The 20,598-nt window shown below is 50.3% G+C and overlaps 9 protein-coding genes across 9 annotated transcripts; 5 read left to right on the plus strand and 4 right to left on the minus strand.

Moving 5' to 3' along the window:
• Nucleotides 1-429: 429 nt before the first annotated feature.
• Nucleotides 430-1,257, plus strand: NECHADRAFT_17698 (uncharacterized protein; the record flags this gene model as incomplete). The annotated part of the gene is made up of 1 exon (XM_003041235.1): nt 430-1,257. A coding segment is annotated over one exon (828 nt), but the record flags the coding sequence as incomplete, so codon positions are not given.
• Nucleotides 1,258-3,336: 2,079 nt separating this feature from the next.
• NECHADRAFT_52396 (uncharacterized protein) lies at nt 3,337-4,510 on the plus strand (the record flags this gene model as incomplete). Its single annotated transcript, XM_003041236.1, has 2 exons — nt 3,337-3,842; nt 3,898-4,510. 2 exons carry the CDS (start codon nt 3,337-3,339, stop codon nt 4,508-4,510), a joined length of 1,119 nt encoding a protein of 372 aa, XP_003041282.1.
• Nucleotides 4,511-5,386: 876 nt separating this feature from the next.
• NECHADRAFT_18724 (uncharacterized protein) lies at nt 5,387-6,061 on the plus strand (the record flags this gene model as incomplete). Its single annotated transcript, XM_003041237.1, has 1 exon — nt 5,387-6,061. A coding segment is annotated over one exon (675 nt), but the record flags the coding sequence as incomplete, so codon positions are not given.
• A 76-nt stretch (nt 6,062-6,137) lies between these two features.
• NECHADRAFT_52435 (uncharacterized protein) lies at nt 6,138-8,873 on the minus strand (the record flags this gene model as incomplete). The annotated part of the gene is made up of 1 exon (XM_003041275.1): nt 6,138-8,873. One exon carries the CDS (start codon nt 8,871-8,873, stop codon nt 6,138-6,140), a length of 2,736 nt encoding a protein of 911 aa, XP_003041321.1.
• A 1,577-nt stretch (nt 8,874-10,450) lies between these two features.
• On the minus strand, nt 10,451-11,371 carry NECHADRAFT_52412 (uncharacterized protein; the record flags this gene model as incomplete). The annotated part of the gene is made up of 1 exon (XM_003041276.1): nt 10,451-11,371. The coding sequence occupies one exon, from the start codon at nt 11,369-11,371 to the stop codon at nt 10,451-10,453; it is 921 nt and encodes a 306-aa protein (XP_003041322.1).
• A 272-nt stretch (nt 11,372-11,643) lies between these two features.
• On the minus strand, nt 11,644-13,356 carry NECHADRAFT_97353 (uncharacterized protein; the record flags this gene model as incomplete). Its single annotated transcript, XM_003041277.1, has 3 exons — nt 11,644-11,700; nt 12,153-13,235; nt 13,282-13,356. The coding sequence occupies 3 exons, from the start codon at nt 13,354-13,356 to the stop codon at nt 11,644-11,646; spliced, it is 1,215 nt and encodes a 404-aa protein (XP_003041323.1).
• A 1,714-nt stretch (nt 13,357-15,070) lies between these two features.
• NECHADRAFT_86801 (uncharacterized protein) lies at nt 15,071-16,858 on the plus strand (the record flags this gene model as incomplete). Its single annotated transcript, XM_003041238.1, has 1 exon — nt 15,071-16,858. The coding sequence occupies one exon, from the start codon at nt 15,071-15,073 to the stop codon at nt 16,856-16,858; it is 1,788 nt and encodes a 595-aa protein (XP_003041284.1).
• Nucleotides 16,859-17,073: 215 nt separating this feature from the next.
• NECHADRAFT_86802 (uncharacterized protein) lies at nt 17,074-17,868 on the minus strand (the record flags this gene model as incomplete). The annotated part of the gene is made up of 2 exons (XM_003041278.1): nt 17,074-17,616; nt 17,683-17,868. 2 exons carry the CDS (start codon nt 17,866-17,868, stop codon nt 17,074-17,076), a joined length of 729 nt encoding a protein of 242 aa, XP_003041324.1.
• A 706-nt stretch (nt 17,869-18,574) lies between these two features.
• Nucleotides 18,575-20,559, plus strand: NECHADRAFT_52428 (uncharacterized protein; the record flags this gene model as incomplete). The annotated part of the gene is made up of 5 exons (XM_003041239.1): nt 18,575-18,759; nt 18,815-19,233; nt 19,374-19,470; nt 19,519-19,790; nt 19,856-20,559. The coding sequence occupies 5 exons, from the start codon at nt 18,575-18,577 to the stop codon at nt 20,557-20,559; spliced, it is 1,677 nt and encodes a 558-aa protein (XP_003041285.1).
• Between the last annotated feature and the right edge of the window lie 39 nt (nt 20,560-20,598).

Genomic DNA, 20,598 nt, shown 5'->3' on the forward strand with positions numbered 1-20,598 from the left:
ATGTTCTATACTGGGATATTTTCTTTTCTTTCTCTTAGATGGACTTGATTTCTAGCTCTCAGAGACATGACTAGACGCCTGGGGCACACCTGGAGATGTTCATAGTATCATCAACAAACTATCAAATAGACGCGTCGTAGATACAAAAGGACTCGATTCTACGCCTGCCACAGCCAAAAGCAGCTGGCCACGTGCTTCATGATCAAACGGGTGAGACAAGCAATCAGAAATGCAGTGAAGGTTAGTAAGCACTCCGGCTGATGTTGGGTGTCTTTCTGGCAGCCTGATTTCAGCTTGCGCCCTTTATTTGAACAACTATTCAGACCAAGACCCATCCAGCCGCTCCCATCAGACTCGCAGTGACCACAAAATAGGCGCTACGGCTCTACTCCTTTCACTTTGACCAAATTTGTGACCCAAGTCGTGAGCATGCGGCTCCTTCATACCAAAAACCTCGAGTTCGTGTCCTTCATTGGAACACCAATCGAGGAGCGGCCTCGCTACGCCATCCTCTCCCACACGTGGAAGGATGATGAATTCCTATTTGAAGAAGCTCGAAACGGCATCCGTCAGCAATCGCGGAAGCCCAGGAGAGGTCTGCGAAAGATCCTCAATGCCTGCAAGAGAGCGAGGCAGGACAACCTGGACTACATCTGGGTCGATACCTGCTGCATCGACAAATCCAGTAGCGCAGAGCTGTCCGAGGCCATCAACTCTATGTTCAAGTGGTACAAAGAGTCGGCTAGTTGCTACGTGTTTATGGACGACGTCACACTCCAAGGGGATGGAGTCATGGGGAACTTTGACGAAAGTCGCTGGTTTACTCGCGGCTGGACTTTGCAGGAACTCATCGCCCCCCACGGACTCATCTTCTTCGACCGGCATTGGAAGTACATGTGCAGCAGGGACGAGATAGCTTCCAGGCTTGAGAGAGTCACGGGAATCACTCAAAGCATCTTGCGGAGGAGACACATCTTACCCCCTGCCGAGACTTCTCATCGGTACGACTATAGATCGAAGTGCCCAGGATGCGGCCAAATTGACGAAGTCAAGACAGACCTGGCGGAGGAGCCCATCTCTATAAAAATGAAATGGGCAGCTAAACGAAGGACAACCCGCCCGGAAGACACGTCATACTGTTTGCTGGGTTTATTCGACATCAACATGCCTCTCCTCTACGGCGAAGGTGAAAACGCCTTCGGGAGGCTTCAAGGGGAAATCTTGAAAAAAAGTCCGGACCAATCCATCTTGACTTGGACGGCGTTCCCTCTAGAAGAAATCCATGGGCCATATCTCCCCAAGACCCCGTCTGCATTTCGATTTGCGGTTCAACGACCAGAAAGCGCCCCCATTGAACGAAGCGACATTATCGCAACAGCCAGGGGCCTGGAGATCGATGTCTTGTTCGGGCCCTGTGATATTGGTTTCAGCCCATTTTCAACAGAAGCTCGGGAACACCAAATGTTTATCGCTATTCTCAGCTGTGCGTCAGATCAGGATCCTCTTTCCCGGGTTGGTATTTTGGTGCAGCCTCTCACTCTAGGCGCTTCGGATACAGCATACATCAGAGTCCGTAATCACACGCTGATCCGGTTGCATCCTGGGGCTGAGCAATTGATCTTGCGCCATTCTATGTGGGGCGAACTCCGTGAATCGAAAGATTCAGCGTGTATGTGCTATTTGGAGCAACTGCAACCGATCTAAGACATACTGATCTGTAATTTATAGTTGCATATGACCCGCATAAGCTATCACCAAGACGTATTCTCCTTGCCGCCATCAAACCTATTGCAGATCCTTCCAGACAACGGCCAGAGGTGTATATCGTGGCCCCAAGGATCGAGAAGCTCAAACTGAATATGACGGAGCGAACGACCGTGACTGACACCATGATTAGATACCAGCAGCGGCTCCCTGGTTATGGAGCCACAGAAGCTGGGTTGCTAAATATTCGTGGAGTCTGGTATCTAGAAAATGGCTATTCTGGCTTCTTTCTCTTGTGGGGAGTCCCAACAGCTTCAGCTGATGGGGCCTTTGTAACCTGGGTCGAGACTTCGGGATCTTTCCTCGAAGAAGGGAACCTACTACGGAGCACCGTTGACGCAGCTCTTTCACACTACATGAGACTTGAGAAATCTTCCGTGCTTTTGCTAGCAAAGGATATTTCAGAGCCTGGTTTGAAGGTCAACGTAAGAGTCGACATGGCCGAATTTCTAGGGAGGAAGATTTACAAGGTCATTCTCAACATTGATGGATGGGACGATCATCCGGTGTCTATGGTGAAATACCTGCAAGTGCGGACTTACGGCTGGATATGAACTTTGTAAACACGGACGGACCTCATAGATGTTTTCAGAGCTTTGAACACAGCTTTAATACATTCAAGTGGAGCTTATGTCTGCCTTCTAGGTGATTGCATCATCCACAGCTGGGTGAAGACCATTATATCAAGATGGTTGGCTTCTAGCCTTAAGAGCAAAACTAAGTTGTGATGTTTGATGGTATTGTGATTTGTTTGTTTATTGACATCATTATAATTCCTTACTACACCTGTTAAATTCCAAGCAAAATACTTTCTAATATTATAGGGGTATTTCCTAAGAGTTAGATGTGTTTTACCCTTTTAGTATCGTGTTTTGCTTAGAGCCTGTCGTTATTAAAAGACAGAACGTTGAGAGTAGTGGGAGTAAACACCTCCCTACAACTGAGGGATATAATGAGCTACGCTAGGCATTCACGAGAATTCTAGACAGCATCTGAACCGAGAATAGCCTCATTCATAGACAAGCCGTCCGAGGTTGCCGAGGCAAGTGGGCTAGCACTTGAACAGCACGGTGCGAGTATGAGTCCATTTCAATCCAAAGCAATTCCGCGTTTACGAATCTCCTGATTTCGGTCAAGACAATCCCGAAACTAAACTCTATTCCCCTCACTCAACCTCGTGACCGCTTCTCCAGTCCCCGCATACCCCGGGGTCCCGGTCGGCGTACCATCCAGATCCTTGCCTGACTGCCGGCACTAACCCCCGAACCCAGGAACCACCGCCGATCAGCGTTGCCACCGGCACTGGTGATCCACGGACACCGATTGGCGCGCCTCGGTTCTCGTGCAAGCATCATTCGCGCTCCAATCATTGCCCCAATTTCCCCAGACGGCCCCAGATTGTAGAGTTTCTCCGCGTCTACGTCAGACGTGTTGACGAGTTGGCAGCTTGGCATGGTATTGGTGGATCTTGTTTTTCGTGAGGGAATTGCATATAAATACAGACTCGAACCGGATACTTGGTAACCTTTTCACCAGCCTCGATACCACTGTAGCATTCAGTCTTGGTCCATCATGAGATTCGCCGGTCTCGTTTCGTTCTTGCTGCCCTTTGCGGCAGCTAAGAAGACATTCAGCAACAATGTCATCTATGATCCTCCGAACAACTACACGGACCCTCAGGTCCTGTATTCTCGACCTGTTGAGCTTTCGGATGGTACCCTCCTGGCTACTTGGGAGAACTACTCTCCCGAGCCTCCTCTGGTGTGGTTCCCCATCGTCAAGAGTGTTGATGGTGGAAAGACCTGGAAGGAGATCTCCAGGGTCCGTGACCAGGTCAACAACTGGGGTCTGAGATATCAACCCTTCCTGTACCAGCTTAAGGAGGACATTGGCGACTTTGAGGCCGGCACTGTCCTCATCTCTGGTAGCAGCATTCCTACCAACCTGAGCCACACCCAGATCGAACTCTATGCTAGTCGCGATCTTGGTTATACTTGGGAATTCGTCAGCCACGTTGCTGCTGGTGGCGAAGCCAGACCTGAGCATGGTCTCACCCCCGTTTGGGAGCCTTTCTTGATGTACGTTGCAATCACCGTGACAAAGCATTCTACGCAGTTTACTGAACTATCACAGGACCTACGAGGGAGAGCTGATCCTGTACTACTCCGATCAGCGCGACAACGCGACCCACTCCCAGAAGCTTGTGCACCAGCGAACCAGTGACCTCCTCACTTGGTCTGATCTTGTTGAGGACACCAAGTATGCCGACTACTACGCTCGCCCTGGTATGCCCACTGTCGCCAAGCTGCCCAATGATGAGTACATCTATGTCTATGAGTACGGTGGCGCGCCTACCACCGGCAACTACTGGTTCCCCGTGTACTACCGCCTTTCTGAAGACCCTCTGGCCTTCCTTGAGGCTCCTCACCAGCAGTTGATCTCCGATGACGGAACAACGCCCGCCGGTTCTCCCTACGTCGTGTGGAGCTCCTGCGGTGGTAAGAACGGCACCATTATTGTGAGCTGCGGCACTCTGCCCCAGATCTTCACCAACCAGGCTCTTGGACACCCTGACGCTTGGAAGAAGTGGGAGGTTCCTCAGCCTGCTGCTTACACTCGGGCTCTTCTGGTCTTTGAGGAGGATCCTGACTTGCTTATGATTATGGGAGCTGGTGATCTGCCCCCTGGCAAGACCAACGAGGTCAGCGCCAGTGTTGTCAGGCTGTCTAAGATTATGAAGGAGTAGATTAGAAAAGTGTAAATATCACGAGGTATATAGAGTATGGCTCATTGAATAACTTCAAAGAGCATGTACAAATAAAAACCATGACTTATAAACGGCCCTTCTATTCAAGTAGGTGACGATGTTTAAGCTTTTGCGAATTTTTTCTAAGGAAACTTTTCCATAGTTCTATAGTTAGGACTAGAGTTTACTGCGACATAGAACTAAATTGACTCTTGGCAATGTTTACATATATGCCTTTCACGCCCCTGCTACAAGTTAGGATGGGCACTTGAGAAGTCCAGTTACCCACTCTTCAAGTAGACACGTACCATGCAATGGAATAACTTGGTTTGATGGGCCATGGATCTGGTAGATCATCCATCGTGCAGCCTTCCATGCACTGCATCTGCAGGCGTATGCATACTTTTTCACTGCATATGCGAAAAGTCGATCCTCTATAGCCGTGTGACAGGACTTTGGGTCACATAACAAAAGCTTAATTCAACCACAGGTTTGACATATAAAAGCAAATCTTCCTCTACACAACCTAGGCAGCACTCTCATCTCCTACACAAACACCGCCGTCAACAAAACCATCACAACACAATCATAACAACAATGGATGAGTTGGAGGCTATGGCTCATTCCGTTTCATTGGCGGATGCCAACGAGATCGACAATAACATGGTTTACAGATGGCAGTTTTTGTTCGGCTACTCTGCATCCGAAGCCCGCCATAAAATCGAAGCATATCGCTCAAGCCCGCACTATATTGTCCTTTCCGACAGCCACTGGGAAATGATTCGAGATCAAAAAGAGCAAGAAGGCTTCGACAGGGAGGCATACGAGTACTCGTGCACTGCCGCTGCTCGCAAGCCATGTCACCCATCGACACTGACCCAGAGGCAGAAGCAGAGACTTCAGACTTCAACATTTCTGGTCAAGCTCGAGGGGCCTCTTCAAACCGTTGAAGCCGTGGCTCAGGCTGCGAACATGTCTTCGATACAGGAGACCATAATGGCGATGGACTCGTCGGGGCAAAGCAGCTCCTTCTGCAAAGTCAATGGCCTGGAAAAAATGGCTATTGAGGCCTTTTTATCCAAGTCCCGCATTCGCTCGGCATTCTCCCCTACCTTCATTCGAATCTCAGTTGCCCGAAAGGAGTTGTCAACCGATTCCATCTATCCAACTCTTGGCATCGACTCAACACTGCCTCAACACCGACTGCGAGATCATGACAACAACCCTCAACCAGCTCAGAGCGAATACCCCATCTTGTACTTTCTCTACGGTACTCTAGCGCAGAGTGAGGTCCTTTCCGACCTTTTGGGTACAGATCCTGTGTATTACGATGCCAAGATCCATGGTGGGGTTCTCGGAAGCTGGGGCAACTACAAGGCACTTGTCGACGATCCGAGTCAGAGAAACACGGTACAAGGAAAGGCGTTTGAAGTCACATGTGAAGAGGATGAGGAGGTTCTGCGTCTATATGAGACGGAAGCGTACGAGATTGTCAGATGCCAGATTGAGTTGGACGAGGGACAGTTCATTGACGGTTTAACGTTTCGTTGGAGAAATGAGGATTATCTAGTACCAATAAAATATCGAGTGTTCTGTTTGAACGGCCATGAACAGATTCATGTGAACATTAAGCACCATAATTCTCAAGGGCATCCTTCACCAAAGCCAGATTCTGAATCACAGCCAATCCATACTGAGCAACATCGTTAGTAGAGACCCAGCTGGCCTCGTTTCCGGGGATAAGGCCGTCATGCTTGGCAATGGGAGTAGTGGCCCAAGGGGAAGTAGCCTTGAAGCCATCAGTCTCAAAGAACTCCTTCCAAGCTCGGTCAGCAATGGTCTCGTTCTTCAGCTGAGACGAAGCATATGCAGTCAGGCGAGAGTGTCCCTGGTAGAGGTTCAACTTGCCAAACTCGACACCATAGCGAGCCTTCTGCTCCTCCTTGGTAGCGCTGAAGTAGTAGCAGTAGTCAAGCCAGGCCTGCTTGAAACCTTTGGGCAAATCATCCGCGTAGTACTCAATGAGCTCAGAGACAACCTCGGGAAGACCAAAGACAGCTGACAAGTGAGAGATGGAGACGACTCCCTTGTTGTCGGGATCGGCGGGAGGCGGGCCCAATTCCCATTTCCCGAGATCATACAGACCAGAGCCCGTGACGAAGCCGTTCTTCAGCTTGGCGATGCCCTGAACCGTGTTGGTGAGCTTAGCCTTGGACTCCTCCCATCGAGGTCCACGGCGCTCCCAGTCGATGAGCCAACCACCAGCGAGGGATGACCAATCAGTTCCCAACTGAAAGGCGACGGTTGAGTTGGGGGTAGGCTTCCATCCGTCCGTGCGAACCTTTCGCACAGGATCAAGAACGCCGTAGGTCTTATCAGTGTCGAGCAGTTCCTCGAAGAGTTCTCCAATTCTCTCGTCACCACCGGACAAGTAGAAGAAGTACTTTCGGTACTGGGGCTGTGAGATACGAGCCTGCTTCGCGCTATCACTGAAGTGCTGCACGCCGTGTCGAGTACCCAGACCCTTCCAGTTACCAAGATGGTAGACATCAACCTCTCCAGTGTGACGAGTAAGAGCCTCAGCGAAGCGGTAGATATCCTCTCGGCCGGTGCGAAGGAAGTACTGCCAGAAGAAGAGATCAGGAGAAAGCTCAGAGTTATCCCAAGCATAACCTCCAACATCGTAACGCCAAGTGTGTCTGTCGACGTCGTAGGCGTGCATAAAGTCACCGTAGTCGAGGAATCCGTACCAGCGGCGATGCTCAACTTCAGATTGATAGAACTTGGCAAGGAAATCAAGATGCTCCTCAAGAGTCTTAGAGGCGGCGCTGGTAGAGTCCGCAGGAGCCCAGTATGTGCCAATCGCCTTGGTCTCCCGGATGTATGCGGACTCGGGGGTGAGGACAGGAGGGTTGTTGATCTGGCTGACAAAGCTGGCGAACTTCTCGCGTGAGGGGGTCTGATCGAAAGCGATGAGATAAATCTCACTAGTTCGAGCAATTCCATACGGGGTATCGAAGTCCTTTTCCCAGTCCTCATAGGTGATCTCAAGAGCATCCAATTCGTCGGTGTAGTTCTTCTGACCTAGGCCATCGTGGTAAGGCCTAAGGTCGAGGGGCTCGGCAGAGGGGCTGTAGAGCCAGAGAGTGATGCTTCCGGTATCAGAGCCAGCTTGAGCAATGTCGAAGCCAGTGGGGTATCGCTTCCAGAAATCTCGAAGTCCAACGGCCAAGCCACCCTTGGTAGCTCCACCAAGGTAGACCAGACCCTCAGCGCGAGTGCCAGCGGGGATATTGATCCAACTCTGCCCTGACTTGGTTCTCTTCTTGATGGTGAAGCCATCGGGTGAAAGCTGGCTCAGGCTGTAGTCGTTCCATGCTGGGATCCAGTGAAGACGAGAAGAGACTCTGGTGTCCCAAGTGCTAACATCGGGAAGTTCCTTGCCATCGAACTGAGCAGTCTTGACAGCCTGGCCCGGGTCTCTCCTTTGTCCAGTAATGGGTTGAACAGCTTCGCTGAGCAGGCCACCCTCGACACCAGCAATTCTGACATGACGGTTGTACAGCTCCTCGCCCTTGAGCGGGACATCGAATCGGAGACCAAGACCGGAGACAAAGTCCTTGGAAGCATCTCCATCAAACACCAAGCTGTGAATAATCTTGATGGACTCAGAGTTGGAGTACAAATAGAACCGGAGGACGAAGGGAAGCCAAGGGTCGTGGGATCCACTGGCAGCTTCATGCTTGCCCCTAACAGTGACAAGGGCGCGAACAGAGGTTTGCTCACTGATGGTGACGTTGTCGATGGAGCTCTGGAAGCGAAGAGACTTGATTGGGGTGTCGGTCTCGTCTTCGAAGGCGTGGGAAACTCCAGTCTGGGAGTGAAGCACAAGCTTTCCGTTCTGGGCGACTTGCTTTCCATCTGCAGACTCGATAGACTTGACAATGACAGAGCCCTTCTTGGGGAAAACTGCGGTAACCTTGCCAGTTCCGACTTCGATGCCATCGGCGCTCTCGGTAACAACGACAGCACCCTTCTTTCCGGCACCGGTTGAGGCAGTTGAGTTGATGGAGCCCCGTGCAGTCGTAGCCTTGACGACATATTCGTCAACCGGGCTGTCGGACCCTGCAATTGCGTGACCGGTCCACTTCACCGAGCCATCCGGCCAGTAGCCAGTGACCCATGACTGAAGATCAGCACTCTGACCCGAAAGAGAAAACTGGGTGTTTTCAGGAAAGTGCTTGGACCTCGGCCACGGAAGACCAAAAGTGACGCCCGAGATAAAGTCAGGCTTATCACCTAGCCAGTGAACCTTGGCAGAAGAGGTGGCATTGGTAGGAGCCGCAAGAACAGCTTGACCCATGAGGGCAGTAAGCAAAAAGGAATGGACGGCTTGTCGAAGCATGTTTGGCTAAACGACGTGCCAAGATGTGTAAAAAGAGTGTATTGGAGTTGATTCCTCCAGAGACAAGTGTGTGCTGGAGATGTTTTTTGCTCCTAGAGCGCGATTCTGGGTAGTTTTATACAAATGGACCCTATACTTGACGCCATTCAGGACCTGGATGAGAATATGCACGTAATTTCGGTCCAATGTCCTTATGAGTGCATTATAAACCCCGGCCATCCGGAGCAGGCGTCCGCATTCACCATAACTCGCATGTCGGTAGAAATAACGCCGAAAGGGACGATCTTCCGGCGACGGAATAATAGCTCAGGCTCTAGGACGTTTACTTTTACCATTTGAGCATGGAATGACATTGTTGCGAATGGGCCGAGGGGTCCAAAGAGGGAAGAGCAGGTTTGCCCCCGCGACGTCGATCACTACTACAACAGGAAGCAGAGTGTACTGCAATTTCCCACCCGTACCAAGGTCCAGGTTCCCCGCGTCGAATACCGTGATGCTTTGACTGAAAGCGTTGGAGCTAATCTCTTTCTATACTAATGGCAGCGGATAGTGCCGACCTTACACGAGGTAAAGGAAGGAGTTTACGTGGATGATGGTTGATGCAAGGTGTCAATGACACAATGCCAATGTTGGACGTGGTAGTGGGGGGGTTGACTTGGGGGATTCTCGTTGGGGGCCATTTGGGGGCTGGACCTTTGATGATCACCAGGCTCTACAGAGTAGCATTGCGGACGATCGCACCGGGAAGCGGAGTAATGAGCTCGGACGTTGTTTAATATTCCGGGCTATTGCACGTGGAAGCAGAGATCATGATCGATGGATAGCTATGTTGTTCCCGACTTTTGGAGATCAGATGGGCCATCGGGCGGAAAGTCGGAGCTGTCAAAAATCCTCAACGGCTTCCCTTAAGATAGAGTTCGGCCCGTCGCTTTCTTTCCCCTAGTAAAGTTTCACCCCCTGTCGAGTCATTTCGGAGAGCCGCCGCAACTCGCACGTCACCCAAGATACCCTAGAGCGGGAGTTTTATTTCCCGTAAGACGCCATAATAGTCGCGTTGTTCGTCAGTTACAGAGATAGAGAATTTCGCCTTTCGATGTCGTGAAATAGATAAGCTTCTCGTAGGGAGGTTGTTGTGGAACTTAGTAAAAACAATGGGAGAGTGTGCTGAACCGACTCGGATGTGAGGGTAAACACAATACGGTGAGGGCAGCAGACAAAAGAAGTATAGTCGTCATGTGAAAAAGGCCGAGTGTCTCTGTAACTTAAATGACCTTCAATTGATAGACACAACTATCAAGGAATATTTCCAGAAGCCATTAGCCTCAGCCACGTGTTGAGTGTGTGCAAGTCAGGACAACAAGTACATGTTGCAACATCCAAGCGAAGACACCAAGCATTGTCTAAACGATTGTTAAAAGTGCCCAGTAATCGCAGTCTATTGTTCTATTGTTCCATCAGTCTATACCAAGATCTAACGCACAGAATCACGACACCTGGAACCAATTTCTCGGTCTAGGTGTTAGAGAAGCCCCTTGCTAAATCTGGGGGTTTTGGTGGAGAAACTCCTCCATCGAGGTAGTCTTGACATTCAACTTATGATTGTCAAGCTTCTTGAGGGCAACAGTTCCGTCCAGTTGATAGAGCTGATAGAAGAGGCCAATGAAGCTATAAAAGTCGTTGTATGGTTTCTGGCTCCTCATTGAAAAGGCAAGCTCCCTCAGCTCGTCTAGCGTGCCTCGGTAGTTGTGAGAAATCTCAATGCCTCTGACCTCCTTGTAGATTCTCGCGAGCTCCTTGGGCGAGTAGGCACCGGAATGCAGCTCCCAGAAGCCGCCTTTAGGGGCATCATCGTGTTGGATGACCTCAGCTGAGAATTCGGCAGCGTCTCTCTCCGTGGTCAAGTCCCACTTCTCATCGCCGGTGCTCCAAATGTCAATACTGTGGTTTTCTGGGTCCCAAGGTCCGTTGTACGCAGGAGAGAAATGTCCGTGGCCGGGAACAGAGAAGTAGACTTCAGCCAAAGCTCCGGTGAGAATAAAGATGGGTTTGATGTTTGAAGACACCTTGGCCTGCTGATAAAAAGCGATCATGGCGTCATAGCTTTGGTGCATTCCAAGCCCAAGCTCCCTCCAGTCGACATTCCAGCTGGCAGCGAGGAAACGAGTGATACCGGCACGCTCGGCGGCCCGCAGGAGGAGCAATTGAGCGTCCAGCTGCATTACAGGAGTGCCAGTGTATGCGCATATAATCGCATCAGCTCCGGCACAGCCTTTATCCAAGGCTTCAACGTCATAATAGTTTTTGATCTCGACAAAGCTTTCTAGCTTGGAAAGTTGCTCGTCGGTGAGCTTCGATGGAGATCTGCCAAGACCACGGACTTGATGGCCACGAGAGACGAGGCTGTCGACCAAGCGTAGACCGAGATTGCCGGTGACTCCGGGAACGAGGACGAGCATGATGGAGATTGATTTTGCAATGTGAGGAATAATGTCAATGTGTGATAATGATTGACGTGTGTTTGTGCCAGGAGGAGCGATGGTGAACCTGAGGTAGCCATATTGCTGATACGGCTTCTGAAGTTTCTTAAATACAACCTGTTTCTGGCTGCTCGGTCTTCGGACTCCCGATGATTATCTTTTGTCCGTTGTTGAGTTAGTAATGGCATGGCCAAAGAGTCGCTCTTCGGCGCTCGGCTCTCGGATCGGGAGCACCGATGAAGGTGTATGAATCACACGTTGGGCGGGGCCTTGAACACTTTTTGGTATCTTTTTGTGGGATTTCCTAGCTCTTACCCTTTCATTAGACGCTAGAATGAGGTCGTTGCCGTATTGCTGGCCATGCTCAGTCGGTACGGGAGATACGGAGTAAGAGATGCACTGGGCCATATCGAACTCGGCATGTTGACTACCAGGGCCTCTTCCTTAGACAGATTTAATGCTATACTATTGCAATTGACAATATCTCTTTTAATGGAGCGTTATAACAAGCAACAAAAAACTGGGCGTGTTACAGATAAGCATATCAAGATTGTTGAAAAAACTTTCCAAAAGCTTGACTTGACCCACAAGATACCGAGGACCACCGATGACCTCACAAACCTCATACTCGCCGAGCACTAAACATAAACCGGGGAGTAAGCCAAGAAACCCAATATCTCGTCGCTCTGACAGTCGTCGTTGAGTTGTCGCCCTGCTCCATCTCAACTCTGAAGATCTGCCAGCACCGGAGGAACCACACAGACAATGTCCCCGTGAGAAACATGAAGCCCACAAACAACTGTGCCTCTGTGAACTTTAGATTCTCTCCACTGCCTGCTATTTGCATGGCCAAAGGCCCGCCAAAGGTAGTCGGTATTGCCATGGCGATGCAGAGTGATCCAAAGGTGCTTGCGAGCTTTTGAATGCCCACCACTTCAACCATGACTGGAGTAATGGTGCACCAGAATACACCGCACAATGCGCCGCCTATGAGTGAAAATACAAGTAACAGTGCGTAGGTCGTTGCTGGAAGCCAGATTGCAAAGCAAGAGATGGTGCAGAGGAACGTGAGAATGCCGGCCATGTTGATGCGACCAAACGAGTCACTGAGATAGCCGATCAGTGGCCGTGACAAGGCCATGCCGAGGTTCAGCAACGCGCTAGATATGGCGCCTTGTGCTGGTGTAAGGCCAATGGAGGAAGCGTATGTGGGAAGCGAGTACAGCAGAATGACATAACCCAAATCTGTAGCGAACCCCCAGGCGATAAGGAGAAGAATCTCGATCCGTCCAAAGTCGCGAGGGTTGAAACGTTCTTCGTCCAATCTCATGTCAGGCTGTGCCCTGCCGCCCCATTCCTTGAGCAAAAAGGCAGCAAGAAGATTAGCGCCGAGGCCGCAGAAAGCGAGAACGCGATAAGTCCAGCGGATCCCGACGTCTTCGATGAGCTGATTCGCGGCGATGCTGTATACCAGTCCTCCAAGACCGACACCCGCGGTTGCGCACCCGACAGCCAGGCTTCGCCGAGAAGTGAACCATGGAGGAAGCACAGCAGCGCCAGAGATGTACGATAAGCCCATACCAAGTCCAAAGCAGACGCCTTGGCTGAGGAACAACTGCCAGATCTTGGTTGCAAAGGAGGAAGTGATGAGTGAGATGAAGAGAAGAACTGAGCCAAGGATGAGAGTCAACCGCAGGCCAATGCGCTTGCGGACGACGGTCACGAGGGGGGAGGTGATCAGGGCCGCCGAAATGGAAAGCCCACCAACGAGGGAGTATTCGAAGAACGAGGCTGGCATCTCCTTTGGGTGCGTTGCGTAATAAGCCATTATCACGGCCCAAGACTGGAAAAAGGTTAGCCGTGTCATTGTATCTTGCATTGTTGTGAACTTGCAGCATTGATACCCCAGGTATGGGAATTGATGAGGAAAACGGCAAAGGCGCAAACCCATCCATAGCCTCCATTGGGAGGAATGGGCTCAACGGTAGCCACGTTTGCCATGTTATCGGTGGAAGATTCGTTAATGTTGCCCATGACATGTGGTGATTGAGATTCCATCTCAAAAGCTTCGACCCTCACCTCCCCCGTTTCGACGGCAAGATCAGCTTGGCGAGCCATGGTAGAGGATGTCACAGGTGACGTGTAGGTGAAAGTGCATAAGTCAAGAGCATGGGAGAGCAATAACTATATATTTAGTTCAATGACCGGGCCGGTGGCTTGCTATCTTAAACTTGCATTTAGCTAATCGTGATAGATCACCATCCAACGCCGACTTCGCATCTCAAGGTGTGGTAGTCATGTGGATCTAGCGTCAGTTGCTCACTCCAATCTTCCTTTACCCCGCCCTCGGCTCGCGATAAGAAGGGTTGCCAAGGCATATGACTTGTTGTAAAAACGCCCTGTATATGCATGATTTGTTATCTCCTTTCTGCTTTCGCCGTAGTAAGCCGATGAGGGGTCGGTATTCCCGGGGCGAGACTAAGTCAACCCCATGCCGTCAAAAATGGCAAAATAATAAAGATTTTAGAAGATATATAGAAGGAATCGAACAATAGATAGCGGATGGGATATTTTTGGAACTCTATTTTTATAATTCTTTTCTTTTTTTTTTTCTGACTCTGCCACCGTCCGTCCGGGGCCTGAAGACCTATGTTTTAAGGTCAATGTTGAGGCTTTAGTCCCCTGTGGTCCAATGAAGCCGTGTTGACTCATAGCCTCACACCTGGTCGTCTACAATAGATAGAGTTTACCGACCCTCCAACATGCGAACGGGCTTGAAGGTGCCCGTTTCCGGTCACGAGGAGTAGATTAGTGAGTTTACGCCACATTTTTATATGTTCCCCTCATCGGCATATCCTCCGATGTCTCCGGTATCAAGTGACAACGCGGGGCGACGGAGTTGCGCTTATCAAGGAGTCTTTGCTTAAATAAGTTATCTTTCTTAAAGCGTGAGGGGGATTTTAAAGTCTTCGGCATCGGTCTCGGAGAATGACATATCTTACAAATTTTCCGGACTTATCGTGTGTTAGTCGTGTGTTACAAGTCCCTACTTATAACGATATTCGGGCCCAGTTAACCCATCAAGGGCCGCGCGGCAACTATAATAAAGAACAGATCTTCAACACATCATAACATCATAACCCGATGTCTACTATCAACCATGACAGAGATGAGCATGGACCCCCCAGATCTGACGAGGTTGTGCTAGGTTGCATACCATTTCGATGCAGTTGCATTCAAGGCGACGCCAAACTGGGTAGGGATGTATCATTTCCACTTCGATCGGTCTATTAGATCTAATTACGTCTTGCCAGCGAGTCGACGGAATTCTAAGCACTTTTGATACAATTAGGCACAAAGCTGTCAGATATCCATTCACAATGACCTCGAAATGAAGCAATTAACAATTGATTTCAGCGAGAGATGTTGGATTTACTTGGCGCCTCTTGCTGACAAAATCTCGCTGACTAACGGACCCAAATAGTTGGAATATCAGGCATGCTCAGGTGCCCAACAAGTCGAACCCTGCAGGTGGGGTTCAGGGTTCAGAACCGACATGATCGGATAACAACCAACTCAGACTTGCTAATCCCTGCCCAAGTGTTTGGAATTCGAGTCCTGTCTCCGGGCGAGCTTAAGACCCTCTTCTGGTTCTGAACCTCGGTTGGCGCTTGAGCGATGGATACCTCCTCTGAAACCTTCTCTTACCAGTCTCTCGACGGTGATTCAATCCGACTCGTCACCATCGAACCTGGGTCATGGGACTCCATTATAGAATGTCGAGTCGACGTGAGGAAGCTTGACCGGGGCAAGAGTCGCTTCAGGGCCCTATCATACGTCTGGGGCGATAGCAACATCCGTCGCGCAATACGTCTCAACGGCGACGACTTTGAGGTGACAGTGAACCTTTTTGAGGGACTTCGGCAGATTCGAGAGTCTATGTTTGAAAACGGCACTCTCTCCCAGTTACCTATCTGGGTAGACGCTATCTGCATCAACCAAGGCGACAAGGATGAGAAGGCGAAGCAGGTCCCCAACATGCACCAGATCTACAGCACCGCTGAGGAGGTTCTCTTGTGGCTCGGTGTCATGCCTATTCCACCTGACTTCTTAAAGCCGTGGATCTACAACGAAAGATACTCTTGGATGGGGTTTGACGATGAAGATTGTCCAATGAGCGAGCAACTTAGGGCGGATGCCCTCGAGAGATACATCGTGTACGTCCGAAGCCCGGTGTATCCGATTCAACGTCTAAGTAAAAGGCCTACTGGAAAACCTCGGATACAACAACTGATGCACTTTGCCGTGGCATCGGCGCTTCGTCATTGCACTTACTTCCAGAGGTTATGGACTGTTCAAGAAGCCGTACTTGCAAAGGATGGGCCCATCGTTCTGGTGAACCGGCACGTCCTGACCTGGGACGAGTTCACGCACAAGGACCGTCTGGAACGAGAGCAGTCTGTGGAAGTCTCGAACCGTCCCCACACCTCGTTTTTCGGCATTTCGTCGCTCAGGAAACAGCTCACCTCGGGCCACCGCAAAAGGCCATATGAGCGACTACTAGACGTCATTGAGGGCTTTTCCGACCTAGCGTGTACGGAGGCCGTAGACAAGCTATACGGCCTACTCGCCATGGTTCCCCTGCATGATTTGCCGAAGTCTCTTTGGCCAGACTATGAAATACCCTGCGAAGAGGTTTACTGGAAATACGCCACGTATATCTTTCATCATACTCAACACTTCGCCCTCCTCGACCGGTACACAAAACCTCTCCCTAAAGTACCGTCGTGGGTTCCAGAAATTGGAACCCATAAACAAAAAATACTAGTACGAAAGCGCAGCTATCAGCTCCTAGACTTCTCGGACGACTTCCGGGAGATGTCCGTCTTGGGGTACGACTACGGCATCTGCGAAGATCGCACGGAACGCCCTTTGGGTGTGTCCAGGCCAGAGGACCTGAAGCTTGTGGGGACATCTATTGATCTCCGGGACGCGGTACGACAGCTTGAGGAGCACATATTTGCGCCTTTCGGCACGTTTGGTCAGTGGAGATGGCACAACGCAACGGGATTAAGAGAAATGTCAATCAAGCCCAACCCAGGATCAGAACACAGTGAGGACATGTTCGAACTCGCCCAGAAAATGGACTTGAGCGAGATGCTAGAGTTATGCTCAAGGGATCAAGACCTAGCAGCACGCGCCTTGAGACACTGGAGAGAGATAGCCGCGTTTGCGTGGACGTCTCTGAGAACGAGCAAGGGGAGGATATACACTTTTCGTGATAACCTCTGGGTTGATGACGTTCAGCCTCGCAACGGCGATCGCATCTTTAAGATCAACGGCATGAGTGACCCGGTTTTTCTGCGACCAGAAGCTGACGGCAAGTTTCGACTGCTAGGGCGAGTAGCAACCTGCAGTACGAAGGTTTTTTTTGAAGACTTTTTGGAAACTGTGACTTTGATATGATGTGTAATTTCCTTATTTTTTTTTTATGATCTCTTCGCATGTTAAAATCAGATCTAATTATGAAGCAACCGTTTTTCTCCATCGAACCGCCGTTTTCCCACTTCGCTTAGATAGACGGCACAGTTCTGCACTCTAGTCACTACTCTTTATGACCATAGATTAATTCGCAGTAAGTTACAAACGATAAGTAAGCAGTATTCTCGTAAGAAATCCCTTCAGTGGTAATATTGAGGAACAACACCCTTTACTCGTAGCCATCCCTTCTCGACGGCCTCAAGAACCTCATCCGGCAGCGGCCCCTTTTCCAGATCGACCAGATTCTGCTCCAACTGAACTGCACTGCTCGCTCCAATAATAATCTTGTCGCCCTTCTCCTTGCTCATGGCACTATGGTGCGACAGCCATCGTAACGCACACTCCGCCTCGGTCAGTTGATGCTTTGCAGCCGCAGCTCTGAGCCCCTCCAGCGCATCAAAGTAGGCGTCGTTGACGTATCGCACGTGGTGCAGCTTGCCCTGGAGATGCAACGGGTCGAATCGAGACCCTGGAACATAGTCGGTGTCGCTCATGCTCCGTTTATACCGCGACGTGAGGAATCCACCTGCCAATGGCTGGAACGAGTACAGGGATATGCCGTAGTGGCGAAGGCACCGCATGAGCTCAGGCTCAATGGCTCGGTGGAAGGCGTTGTATACGCCTTGGTAGACGGTCGGCTTGATCCATCCGTGGCGTTCACAAATCTCGCAGATGGCGGCTACCTCCCATGACATGTAGTTGCTGACACCGAAGCGATCGAAGTAGCCCTCCTAGTATAAGGAGTCTACCTCTCGCAGAGTTTTTTCTAGAGGGGTGCTTCGATCTGGTCCATGGAGATACCACAGGTCGAGTTTAGTGGTTCCTAGAGCTTCAAGGCTGTCTTTGAGACCCTTTCGTACATCCACAACTTGTAGCGTGTAACTCAAACTCCCAGCGCTTCGTGTGCGTGCGTTAGGGTACAGCTTCGTGCCCATCTTGAGGTTTCAGCCTTGCTAGTCGGCGTCGGCGAGATTTACCTCACAGGTATTATTTCCGGCTGGCAGCCTCGGACCCAACCTGTCCGAGACAGCGTGTCACTAGCTCTCTCCAATCTGCAAGAGATATCGTCCCCTTCCATGTTGCGGGTACTGGCCTGGCCACTTTTCGTGGTGAGCTGCACGGCGTCCAGGGAGCAGCAAGAGGCGTTTAGGCACATCTTTCGTCGCTTGGAAGATTTGCGGGCAGCCAAGTATCGAATCGACACTTAAGAAGGTCTCATTTGGCTTATGTTTATCTCTATCTTTCGTATGTCGTATAGCATTAATGTTAACTTATTTTTTAAGTATCATTTATGAATTTCTATTTAATATCTTTTATTATAATAAGTTCTCGAGTTCTATGAAGCTGTGATGTCAACTTTTCTCTTAGAATTCGACTCACACTACAAGTTGCTTAATATATCACCCAGTATTTCCGTCAGTTATCATCCATGTCACAAGGAGAGGCATTGTATGCCATTAATTCAACCAAAAATGGCGATTTCGTTATGCCTCGCTCACGTTGGCGGTTGCTTATATCCGCTCAATCCTACCTCGATAAGCAGGGCCAGGGGCCATTATTAACACACACGTGACCCTCGCCAAGCCTAGGGATTTGGATCGACTAACAGGGCTGCACATTCTTACTCTCACTAAACACACCATGAGCGCGTCAAACGGGAATCAGGCGTCGGTGACGTTGCTGAAAACATGCCAAACATGTTTTAACCTGAAGATCAAGTGTGACAAGACTCAGGATTCTGATCTTTGTGATCGGTGTCTTCGGCTTGGCAAGACATGCGTGTTTAATCCGGCCCGGCGTCGGCCACGCAACACTAGTCGTCACAGGTGAGAATGTCAAACAGAGGCGATGCATCAAGACTAATTGGCTTTGGTATTATAGATTGGAGCTGAGGTCAAAATCCAAGAGAAACTCTAAATCACCATCAAACTCGGGCGCTTCAACTGCAACTGCGACCCCCGGCGACATCTTTAACAAAGATGCGTCACTAGACCCTTTTCAACGAGGGATCATATCTTTAGAAGATGGGGACAAACTTCTCCACTACTTCCAATCGAGGATGACGCCGTACTTCCCATTTGTTGTGTTCCCAGAGGACATTTCCGTCGGCATAACCAACTCGTATCGACCGTGTGCCTGTCTGGCTGCGCTCGCAGCGGCCTCGCATGCAGATACAAACCGTCAAAAATCACTTGGCGATCTATTCAACCAAGTCGTGGCAGCCAAGATGATTAGTGGGAAGTTCAATGACCTTGACCTACTACAGGGTCTTCTCATACATCTTGCTTGGTATGCTGCCCGTCTCATCAATCGAAAACGACCCTGCTGAAATTTGGTTCTAGGGCACATTACCAACCTCGACCAAAGAGATATACACAGCACTTGCATCTCGCCACAAGTATTGTTAGCGACATGCGTCTTGATAAACCAAGGAGACCAGAGTTATGGGATGTCGGCGGTGGTAAAGACAAGGACGAACCAGACTGGGGCCCACCCGAGATGCGCGCTCTGGCAGGTGCATATTATCTATCATCTACGTGAGTCAACTTGACTAGGCTTTTTACTTTCACTAATTTCTCCACAAGTTCCTCTGTTGTGCTTCAGAAGGCACGCCACATGTCGCATTCTCCTTATATCTCAAGATGCTGCGAGCATCTCGGTCTACTTAACCTGCACCCGACTGACAAGTACCTCGTCTATATCATCCGCGTGCAGACTCTAATTGAAAGGGTTGATGACATTGTCAGCAAGCCTTCTGCCGCTCAGGACCTTTCGCCTTTCTGGGAGGAGACTCAACGGATTGCTCAAGAGTGCGCTGAGATCAAGGCAACATTACCCTTTCCCCTCAGCGACAGCCGTAAGTTCCCTGAGGCAGAGCCTCTACTCAATATCCACCTAGATATACAACTGACATGTAACTAGCGCCATTGCTGTTGCAACTTCACATGCTGGAGCTTCTTCTCAGCCAGTCATCACCCCGAGGAACTCCCTTTGGGCTCGACAAGTTTCAGCGCAACCAGGCCCCCGCAGAAGGCCAACCTCCCATGATAGACTGGCTCTCTGCCAGTATGTCGGCGGCTCGCTCCTTGATCAGCGTGGTGTTGGTTCTTCCACACGGCGAAGAGATGGCAATGTCGAACATGGGGTGGATCATGATCTATTGCGGTCTATCTCTGGCGGTCCGTCTTGATCTTATTGCCATGAGAGGGACCATGTCCGGGTCAACCGGACACCTTCGCCGGTTCCTGGATATGCCTCATACACTTCGGCAGATTGTGCTTCGCCTAGAGTCAGCAAGAGATGGGGGCAAGAACACGGCTGTTAATCTGCACCCGTTTGAAGGCCTGGCTAAACGAGTTCGTCGGCTTGAAGTGTGGTACCAGGCCCAGGCTGGCGATTACCTTGCCGTCACCACCACTCCTAGCCCACAAGTTGTGGACCAATCCAATGTTGTGACAGTGGACGCCAACAGCATGCCTGTTGCAAACCTACCAGGATATCCGGATGTCAATGCCTGGGGAGGGGCTGGTTGGTACCAGGGGGGAGAGTTTGACATTAGCACTTTTCTCTTTACGGACCCTGTTGACATGCCTGGTAATTTCGGCATTGGAGATAGATTTCTTTGAGTGTAGCGGACTTGGATACGGTATAAAATCATCGACTCT

The sequence above is a fragment of the Fusarium vanettenii genome, assembly GCF_000151355.1.
Source record: "Fusarium vanettenii 77-13-4 chromosome 11 genomic scaffold NECHAsca_48_chr11_4_0, whole genome shotgun sequence".
NCBI classification, from domain to species: domain Eukaryota; kingdom Fungi; phylum Ascomycota; class Sordariomycetes; order Hypocreales; family Nectriaceae; genus Fusarium; species Fusarium vanettenii.